The sequence below is a fragment of the Rosa chinensis genome, chromosome 3 (genome assembly GCF_002994745.2).
Source record: "Rosa chinensis cultivar Old Blush chromosome 3, RchiOBHm-V2, whole genome shotgun sequence".
NCBI lineage: Eukaryota > Viridiplantae > Streptophyta > Magnoliopsida > Rosales > Rosaceae > Rosa > Rosa chinensis.
This window is the reverse complement of record NC_037090.1, coordinates 6,398,284-6,408,608: the sequence shown is the minus strand read 5'-3', so window position 1 is coordinate 6,408,608 and position 10,325 is coordinate 6,398,284. Positions and strand designations below refer to the sequence as shown.

The 10,325-nt window shown below is 39.6% G+C and overlaps 1 protein-coding gene across 1 annotated transcript; it reads left to right on the top strand.

The window, feature by feature from the left end:
- The first annotated feature begins 1,753 nt into the window (after window positions 1-1,753).
- LOC112193761 lies at window positions 1,754-5,748 on the top strand. Its single transcript, XM_024333989.2, has 9 exons — window positions 1,754-2,118; window positions 2,750-3,271; window positions 3,375-3,440; window positions 3,742-3,908; window positions 4,021-4,177; window positions 4,266-4,359; window positions 4,444-4,823; window positions 4,923-5,027; window positions 5,131-5,748. Exons 1-9 carry the CDS (start codon window positions 1,984-1,986, stop codon window positions 5,497-5,499), a joined length of 1,995 nt encoding a protein of 664 aa, XP_024189757.1. The 5' UTR covers window positions 1,754-1,983; the 3' UTR covers window positions 5,500-5,748.
- The last annotated feature ends 4,577 nt before the right edge of the window (window positions 5,749-10,325 follow it).

Sequence of the window (10,325 nt, the reverse complement as noted above, 5' to 3'; positions counted from 1 at the left end):
TCTTGTTCTTTTTAGTGTTTTTTGGTAAAAATAAAAAAAGGGGAAAATTAGGAACCAGGTTACAATGAGTCACGTGAACCAAGGCAGGGAAGGGACTACTACCGCCAAAATCAATTTCACGTCCCCGTGTTTGTCGCGTGTATTCTACGTCTCTTCCGCTGTGGATCTTTCTGTCAACTTTGGTACCAGTTCCTCCTTCTCGCGATATTTTGCTAAAACCCTAGCTCAATATCTCGTTTTCCCTATAAAATCAAAATCAATAATACACTAGCTGTTGTACAAATTTTCAAGTCATTTGCTGTTGTCGATCATTCACACTCTTGACTCTTGGAGAACCTACAAAACCATGGAGTTGATTCGTGAAAGCATTGTTCTGGAAGGACTTGTATGATGTTGGTGCATGTGGTTTGATCAGATGTGGACCAAAAAAATTTAATCAGAACTTGACATGTCACGAATTGTCATTGAAAAATAAGGTTATTATCTTCAAAAACGTAAATATAAGTGGTGTATGGTTGTCTTTTTGCTTATGTCAATAAGGTGTTAAGTCATCTAACTAGTGCAACTCTTGTATTTATTGTTCACTAATGAGTTTGGAACTTGGAATATATTACTAACGATAAGCTTGAGCAAACGAAGTCATTTGGACTTAAATAAAGGGTCACCTTTCAAAGAAATCTAAATAAAGAGAAAGTTACTTTGTTCAGACGCATTAAGAAAATAGTTAAATGGTGTAACATTGATAGTCATAGTATGCATAATTACTCTGTCGGTTATTTTCAAAGTTTGTAATATGTAATTAACTTGACGAAGTAAGTGAGTGGATTAGAATGATTTAGGCTGTTGGCAAAACAACCTAATAATTAACACTAATATGAGTTTAGTGGAAATCGCCATAATCAAAGGTAGCGAAACCTCAATTCAAATGTCATGTCTCGTCTGTTTGAGAAAAGAAAATCACCAATAACTCATTTTGTTGGGTGAGGAGAAACTGGGACTGGTAGGAGGTCAATTTTCAAGAAGACACTCAATCTTTTGAAGTAAAAACCAAAACCATCCCATTTCCCCAAAACTAAAAAGAATTTCCATACCACGAAGACCCACACTTTCCCCAAAGACCCTTGAGAAGCGACATTTCTAGATGGGCATTAATAACCCACCTTGAAAATTGTATACGGTGATTTGATTTAGTTTTGTGGAAGGGAGAGAACCAGAAGTGAGAATGCGAGAGAGAGAGAGAGAGAGAGATCCACTGCCATCAATCCCAATATCTTATCACACTGGAAAAAGGAGGGAAGAAACAGAGAAAACCCATGTGAGTTTTATACTAAAGCACAGGACCCTAAAACACAGCATGGAATGGAAAACCAAAGCTTTCTCCGCTGCTTTTCTCCATTGCCTATATGCTGTTTGATAATAAAATGCCTGAATTAACCCAAACCACCTCACCATCATTTCAACCACACCCACACTCCATCATTTTGTGCTGGACAAGTGTGTAAACTGAGTAGACACTTGTATAAACACAAAAATGTACCAAGAAACAAGTAGGTTAAACCTCTCACACTCTGTCCCTCCCTCTCTGGTAATTACTTCACAGTCAGATTTCCATGATTTTACACCACTAGGTTGATATTCTCCAAACCATACTTCAATCCACTACTGAATGTTATTTCTAATCGCTTCATAGATTAACCTAACCCATGAAAAGAAATCTACTTTCTTTTTTGTTTCAAGGTGTGTTGCTGATGTTTGTTGCCACAGTGATTTGGACTTGAAAGCGCCCATCTTTTCATGTCTATTGACACTGATGTATGATAGATCCCTTGGCCTATTAATGTCCTTTTGACCCTTTTTCTCTCTCTCCATCTCCCTCTTATTTTCACTCACATCCTTTGTCATAGAAAACACTGTGCTCCAGTTATATATACCTGCTAGAGTTGGTTCAGAGTTCTTAAGAGAGGAGAGAAATACAGAGAGATAATGGGGTCTTTGGGAGGTGAAGAAGCTACCAGGAAGAAGGCAATGTGGCTCTACCCAAAGCTTGTGGGATTCAATCCTTCTGAAAGATGGGGGCACTCTGCTTGTTATTTTCAAGGGAATATGTATGTTTTTGGGGTATGTGTAAATCTTGCTTCTTTCCCTTAACTTTAACCTGTATAAATTTCCCTTAAATTTTCATGGATTTATGAATATACATGAATTAGTTTGATTGTTTCCTCTGAAGTTCTCATGCTATAAACTTGTTTTTTGTGTCAAGTTTATGGTGGTAAAGCTAGTTCTTTTTTCTTTTTTTTGGGGATGCATGTGGAATGCTTACCTTACCCTGTTGTTTAGTGCAGCTCTGATTCTTTCTTGTTATATGCAATATGGTTTATACTTGGTTAATGCCAAACCAACTTTTCTTCAACTAGCTATTGTTCTTTCCTTTTATCTACCTTCTTTAATTTTGGTTTGAGAATGCTTTTTGAACTTTGACTACCTGTTGTTGTTTGTTTATGTTTCTCCAATTAGTAGGACAGTAAAATGTAGGTGATAGCACCTGCTTTCTTTAGTATCTTCTTTTATTTTCAAATATTCCATATTTCATATTCAAATTGGTTAATATGTTTTTGTTTTAATTATTTAATTTGAAAATTATCCTTGCATAAATTATTGATGGTTTAAGCTGTTTTCTTAATTCTGGGATGAAATTTCTTGTGTTAATGTGTTGAACTTTGGAAGTTATATTTTTGTCTTTTAAATATAGGGATGTTCTGGAGGTATGCATTACAGTGATGTTCTTGTGCTTAATTATGAAACGATGGCCTGGAACACTCTTGTAACAACTGGTAAAGGGCCTGGTCCTAGGGATAGCCACAGTACTGTTGTTCTGGGTAATAATATGATAGTTTTTGGGGGTACAAGTGGCTCCAAGAAGTGTAATGATCTTCACATTTTAAATCTGATGACGAAAGAATGGACTCGACCAGAATGTGGCGGAACTCCACCTTCGCCCCGAGAAAGTCATTCTGCCACGCTTGTGGATGATGAAGAATTAGTGGTTTTTGGGGGAAGTGGAGAAGGTCAAAGCTTGAATGATCTGCATGTTCTAGACCTCAAAACCATGAGATGGACTTCCCCTGAGGTGAAGGGTGATATTCCTGTTCCTAGAGACAGTCATAGTGCTATTGCAATAGGAAAGAAGATGCTTGTGTACGGTGGTGACCGTGGTGATAGGTATTATGGTGATGTTGATATGCTTGACATGGACACAATGACTTGGTCAAGGGTATGTTTTTTTTTTTTTTAAATTTCAATTTAGAATGATCTTAGTTTGTACATGTTCTGAATAATTTGAGTGAATTGAGGTTTATGTGATTGTTTTGGAACAGTTGGCTGTTCAAGGATCTTCACCCGGTGGCAGGGCTGGTCATGCAGCTGTGAGTATTGGCACAAAGGTAAGTAATACTACCACTTATGGTAAATAGGCATAAACATATAGGCGTTGCATGAAAGATTGAAAATGACTAATTTCATCTTATTCATACAGATCAAGATATGAGAATGCTCTCTTTTCTGAGCATTTTAAATGGACCACCATGTCAGATTTGGATGAGATTACTGTATTTAACAAAGAACAAAAAAAAAAAAACGATTAGTGTCACCCTGATTTAAATATCAAGTCTAGTTAGAGTTTCACATTCTGAGTGTTAAATCTCAAACGAGAAAGTCCTTGACCTCTGAAAAAAAAAAATGCAGGTCTATGTCATTGGAGGGGTTGGACACAAACGGTACTACAATGATGCATGGGTCCTGGACTCAAGTACTTGTTCATGGACCCAACTCGATGTATGTGGCCAACTGCCACAAGGGAGGTTCTCTCACACTGCTGTTGTTACCGACTCTGACATTGCTGTCTATGGAGGGTAATTAGCCATGGGTAGCCATGGTTTTGTTACATATTTACTTCCAAGTCCCTGTACCCTCATGAGTGCATATAGTTGAGTTCCATCTTAATGTGCTGGTATTAACCTGTAGGTGTGGGGAGGATGATCGTCCTCTCGATGAGTTGTTGGTGTTGCAGCTTGGAACAGAACTGCCAAATGAGTGTCACAATGTTCCTATGTGCAAAATTTTTGGAAGCCATTTAAACCAAGAGAGGAGAAGGTTCTCTAGGGGAGCTGAATTTAACACGGTACAGAACTTGTTATAACAATCCAGTTTCTTTATCCATCTTTATGTTCCTATTATAAATGGGAGTGTTTTTGTAAATTCTTGAGCAGAATGTGAAACCTATGCTTATGGGGAATCCTGTAGTAGTAAGACAGACATCCAAGAGATCAGAATCAGAAACAAAGCGAACCTCTTTAAAATCAGGTTTGTATTTGAATAAAAGTTCATTTTCTGCATCTGGGTATACATGAAGAAGTCATTGCTGATGATTTTATAGTATCATTGTAGATACTCAGCATCCAAAAAGGAGAAGAAGTACCACTTCGAAACCATGGGATGTTGAATCAGAACAAGAAGAGCATTCTCTATCTCTGTCCCAGCATTCATCATCATCTCACTCAGACCAAGAACAGCAACAGACCCCAACTCCCAAACTTGAAGATTCTGCCCCACCTTCTAAAGGTTTTCATATCTTTAAGCAATTAAATCAGAGTCCAAACATAAAGATCTTAGAAATTCCAGCCAAAGATCTCAGAATTTCCACGCAAAGAACTCCAGAGGAACTTAGCCACTTGTTAGGAGCACATCAAATGAAAGCGAGACGAGAACAGTATCTTCATGGTAGACCAAGCATGCACTTTCAAGCTGCAGGGCCTATGCAGAACCCGGTATGCATTTCTTTTTAGGTTTATCGTCTATTGCTAGTTTGTACTCTGCTATTTCCTATTTTTGAGCTTCATATTGGCCTTTTTTTTTCTTGTGTTTAGATTGGTGCTGAGGTCCATGGCAAAGTTGATGGAGCATTTGACTCCGGTTTCCTAATGACTGCAACTGTTAACGGAAATATATATAGAGGGGTCTTATTTGCACCGGTAAGCTTCAAATTTCTAACTATGTTGCAAAACTGGCACTGAATTCTTTAACGTAGAGGCAAAGAAATGTACTTAGCTTGCTCGCACAATTTTGACAAATCAGGGAGCTGGGATCGTCCCAAGAATGTCAATTCTTCCACAAAATTCTTCATCTTTAACAAGTCAAACTGGCAATCTGGGACCTGGAGTCATTGGAAGAGGGTCAATTGTTCCACAAAGTCAAATAGCCAATGCTGTGACACAACCCTTTGCAAACTCAAATCATGCAGAGCCATCCTCCTCAAAGCTAGCCGAGCAGCCAATGACGAATCCCCTACCAGGGTCTAGTCTAGGCCTCAGACAACCTCAGGTAGCTCGGCCATTTTCAGGAGTTAATGCTTCATCTTTAGTCAGAGAACCTAATCACCGAAATGATTTTCAAGGTCTGGTTCTAACACTTGGAGGATCAGGAAGTGGCTCTGGTGGTTTGTAGAGAGGGTAGCTTCTGATTGGTCAAATTTGTTAGATGTAAGTGCTACCAATTTATAGGCTTGTGGAGACCGGTAGATATATATTAGTTGGTCATTAGTTAATGTTCTGTATGAAGTGATGGTAAGCTGGTGTACTGTCTGCAGGCGATGGAAAATTATGAGTTTTTATCTGTTGTTTATCAGGATTTCTAAGCACATAAGATGAGCCGTTTGAGTAAGGCAATGGTTACTAACTACTAACCAAGGTTTCAAATATTTACAAAACAAGTTGAAATTTTCATAGTTTGACTTCATCCATATTTGAGCCATATTTTTTTTTATTTTTGTTGAATGAAGGGCCGGTGCAGTTTCCCTCAAGCCTTGATTAATAAAACTGTCGAATACAAGGGGGACATTGAATCTAAACCCCTTATTACAATAAGCAACTAGAGTATGTCTCAAAATAATATCAGGAATCTCTACACAATACTTGTATTCTAACAAGCATCAACTAGCAAAGAGCGCCCTACTGGTAGCTCCATTTGCTTTGAAATAGTAGTGACATAACGGAAAGATAACTCGATATGTAACACGAGTACAACATAGCATAATTACCAGCTTTAACACAGTTTTCCTACTATGTTGCCGCCAGATGATAAATCCGACGACACTTAGTTTCATCCTGTCACTAGGCGGTAGCGACCATTTCACAAAGCAACTAATACGCTGCCAACCTAGAGCATATAAGGCACATGGAGTGCATATCCTCGCACAAGGCCCTAGCAGTCTTACACAATAAGTGTAGACTCTTATTTCACGCTAAAGGTGCGACCAAAATAAACTAGAGTAAATAAAAAATAACATAACTAACTAAGGCCGGGCCCAAAAGAAGGACCCAAGCCCAAGCAACAATAGAGGGAACAAGAAACCCACAGACTACCAGCTGGGCTTGGCCCAACCCCACAATAGCCACTGTCGCCGGATCCTGCACAGAGCCGCCCCACCGCCAACGATCCGTCATCGCGCCTAGGAGACCTGTCATCCCAGATCGAAAACAAACCCTGCAAAAAAAACCATCTTCGTTGCACCATGGAGAAGTCGTGTGGAACCAAACCAACCCAGATCGGGATCAGATGATCCTAACCCGATCATATTTGAGCCATATTTAAATCAACAGTGATATGGGGATGAGCCTCTTAGTTTGATTAGGTTTCAAACTTATTTTTAAAATATCTTTAAAATCCTTATGAGTAAATATTTAACCGCTATTTGGTACTTTATGAATTGCCGGTGAAATTTAAATGTTTTAAAAACTTTGTTCTTGCACCATGTGTTGTTTGTACCAAGTGAATTATGTTTTCACTAATTAATAAGTTAATCAACTCTAATCGACTTCATTCATCTCATGAGAGCAAATTCACTCATTGGTTACTGGGTCAGACATTATTTTTTATTTATTTTTTAATATTTGTTTCCAACAGTTAGGTCATTAAGTCACCATGGCAGTTGGGTCACTCTCTTGGTCGATTTCATGACCTACAAACTAAATCAAAATAATCCAGGTCAGTTTCTAAAATGACCTAATGACCTAGAGAATGAAAACAAACATAAAAAAAATAGTGAATACTGTCTGACCCAGTAACTAATGGGTGACTGATTGTAGTAAGAATTGAACATGTAAACTCTCCAGTAAAATAAGTAAATAACCAAGACATCGCAGCTTACCGACTAGTAGTAAACATTGCACTCTCTTTGACACCCAACTTTTTACGAGTACGGTTTTGCATTTTGGGAATCTGGAGTGAATCAACACATACGAACGTGAAGGAAAAACAATTAGAAAGTTTAAAAAAAGATAAGATGTGATTAGATTAGATGAGTCCCGGTAAGGTGGAGTTGAATAAATCAATAAAAAGAGCACCCGCGCATCGCGCGCTACTGTCCTACGAAGGACACTGCTATAAATGGGTGTTGTCAAGCCGGAAAGAAAGATAGAAAAGCTCTCCCAGGGTCGCTGTCAGCCGTCTGGTCTGTCTGCCCAGTCACCTCCACCAGCCTCTAGCTGATTCGATTGATTGACATCAAGGTTGTCAGAAAGGCAGGCCATCTTGTCATCGGAGAGACTGGACTAGACCTCAGTCCCAGTCGTCTCTAGCTCACCTCACTCCGGAGTTTTGGGCCCCACCTTTCACCGTCAGACGTACTGGATGGCTTGCGTACGTACGTACGCGTCGACCAGATTTGAACCAGATGAGAACTGAGCAGGTGCTGTTTTAGTCTTCTTCTGACTGCAAACTCTATCTCTCTCTGACCTAGTTGGTCACCTGGGTATACAGAGTTCCATTTATTTTTCTATGGCCCCTGGGTATACACTGTTGCTTGTATTTTCATTTGTCAGTTTGTTGGGAAACTCGGTTTAAAAAATTACCGTCTTACTATCTAACGAGGAGAGGCTATGAGAGTTGGGTCATTGGGTGCAAATTAATTGATGCAATAGTGAAAAGGGAACGAGGACAGGCTATGATGAATTAGGGAAATGCATCGATCACTACCTACCATTGTCTTTTTGCTAGGGCAATGATCACGATATTAGTGTTTGAGAATTAGTTCCGTACTCGTGAAGCCACTAACCGGGAAGTTGGAGCCTTTAAACTTACGTAAGTAGTTTTTGTTCTAGTGTTAATTTTATTTTATTTTATTTATTTACAGATGAAGTCTCTTTTTTTATAAGAACATATGAAATCACTGTTAGCCTGTAAATAATGTAAGTCTCACTTTCTTAAGTAAAAAGTTTGCAATTAAGTTATCATAGTCGTCTATAAATTGTAATTTTTTCTCCGCTGTAGAAAGAAAAGCATATGACCTAAGTTGCTGGAGCTCTTCAAAAACCTTAGTTGCTGAAGCATATGACCTAATTTGCTCAACTAAGGCCCAGTTTGGGATTAATTTTGGACCTGCTATTGGAGTTGCTTTTGCTTTTGGGGTTTGTGAGGGCAAGTTTGTCTTTTGGATTTCCAGCAGCAATAGCCCTCTTGATAGAGCGAAGACTAGACCCAAAATCGATCGAATGCGTGACCTAGGAACAATTTTGTTGTGACTAGCTAGATGGTAACAGCAGCAATTAGAGGTAAATTCACATAGCAGAGCTTATAGGAGGATATGGTGTGGGAGCTAAATGTCTGGGAGTTTAGTAGAGAGAGAGAGAGTTCCAGCAATGTCATGATTTATGGGTTTTGGGTTAAGGTTGATTGGGATGAATTGATGGCTAGGGATTCAGAGATAGAGCTTGATCTCTTGCTTGATGTTTCTGGGTTGTTGTGGCTTGGTTTCCAACGGCAGTGAACCCACCTTTTATAGCGAAGGTAGGCGAAGAAGATCGGTGATAAGTACCAAGGGTTATGAGGGAGTATTCTCAATATTAGGAAGATGATTCCCAAGCTTTCAAGTTTTGTTTTCCCCATGGAACTAAATGGGTGAAAGCTTGTTCAGGCTATGAGGGTGAAGGTTGGTGGTGTAAGCATAGGGTGGTGAAGATCCCAGATTTTGTGCTGCTGTGATCTTTGAGGGATCCTAATCCCTTATTTCCTGCAATTATAAATTGTAATCACAAAGTTTGAGGGCTATTGGAAATTGAAATGGGATTGCTGGGTATATGAATCAAAAAGCCTCTCCATGGATTCTGGGTTTTTGCCAAAAAATAGTGAAGCATCAATCCCAGCAACAATTTTGGATAGAACGACATTCTGGTTTGGGAAGAAGATGGTTTCAACGGGCTTGGGCTAGAGGCACTGTTATGGGCTTTTGGTAAGGAGGTAATTCTAATGGGCTTTGAGTTTTGCTGGGCCTGTTTTCATCTCTCTACTAGCCCATGTTAAGATTTTGGTCCATCAAGCGTGAATTTTGGTTCCCAAGTCCAAAATTATCGATGGGCCTTATCGTAACAATGGGCCTCACTGGATCCGTTACCTTCCACACCACATCCCGCCGTATAAGCCCCAAACGTAGCTTGGGCCTATGTGTATTGTGTGGTGATTAAGCGTGTCGGCTGCTTTGAAGAGGCACGTTAGTTGTTTGAGAATTTGGGCTTATTGTATCTCTTGCTAACTAGAAGGCTTCCTTTTGGCATGAAATGGGCTTGTTTGAAGGCCTAACTAGGTTATGAGGTTGATGACTCACCTTCTTCACGTGTCACTTATTAAATTTGAACTCGTGGAAATTTGGGTGTCAACAGAGTTATGGCATGGTGTTTGGTAAATTGTCTAGAAGCTGCTTTTGGTCCAAATAGATTCTCACGGAAGCTAAAAGTGAGAAGCAACCCAGGCCTAGCTTTTGGATTCTGCTTATGTGGAAAACACTGAGTGAATAGTGTTTTTTAATGAAATTTATGAAATGACCAATTATGTCCTCATCCGTTTCTAACAATTACATTGAGACAATAGGGGTTACTTTTAGCATCTCCTTTCTCTCTTCCCAGCATCCTCTGCCGTCAACTTCTCTTCCCAGCTCGAGTGATCGCTCTGTGATCCGACATCTTCAAAGCGTACCATTTTTTTCTCTGTCACCGCCTCTCTGTCTCTGTCTCTCTCTGTCTTTGTCTCTGTCTTTGTCTCTCTCTCTCTCTCTCTCTCTCTCTCTCTCTCTCTCTCTCTCTCTCTCTCTCTCTCTCTCTCTCTCAAACTCAGCAGCAAATTGAGCCGAAAGTGGTGAATTGATTCAGCGAATCTACGGAGGACGCGACAGAGGCCGATAACGCATCCCGATTTCAGAACTCTCACGTAATTCTTACTTGTATCTCAGATCTTAACTCGCTCAGTTTCACGATCCACTGATATCTCTGCTCTGCTGTTCA

Coding starts and splice junctions, on each gene's coding strand:
- LOC112193761 (XM_024333989.2), top strand. CDS start 1,984: ATGGGGTCTTTGGGAGGTGAAGAAGCTACCAGGAAGAAGGCAATGTGG. Junction 4,178..4,265: donor GGGGAGCTGAATTTAACACG/GTACAGAACTTG, acceptor ATTCTTGAGCAG/AATGTGAAACCTATGCTTAT. Junction 5,028..5,130: donor GAGGGGTCTTATTTGCACCG/GTAAGCTTCAAA, acceptor TTGACAAATCAG/GGAGCTGGGATCGTCCCAAG.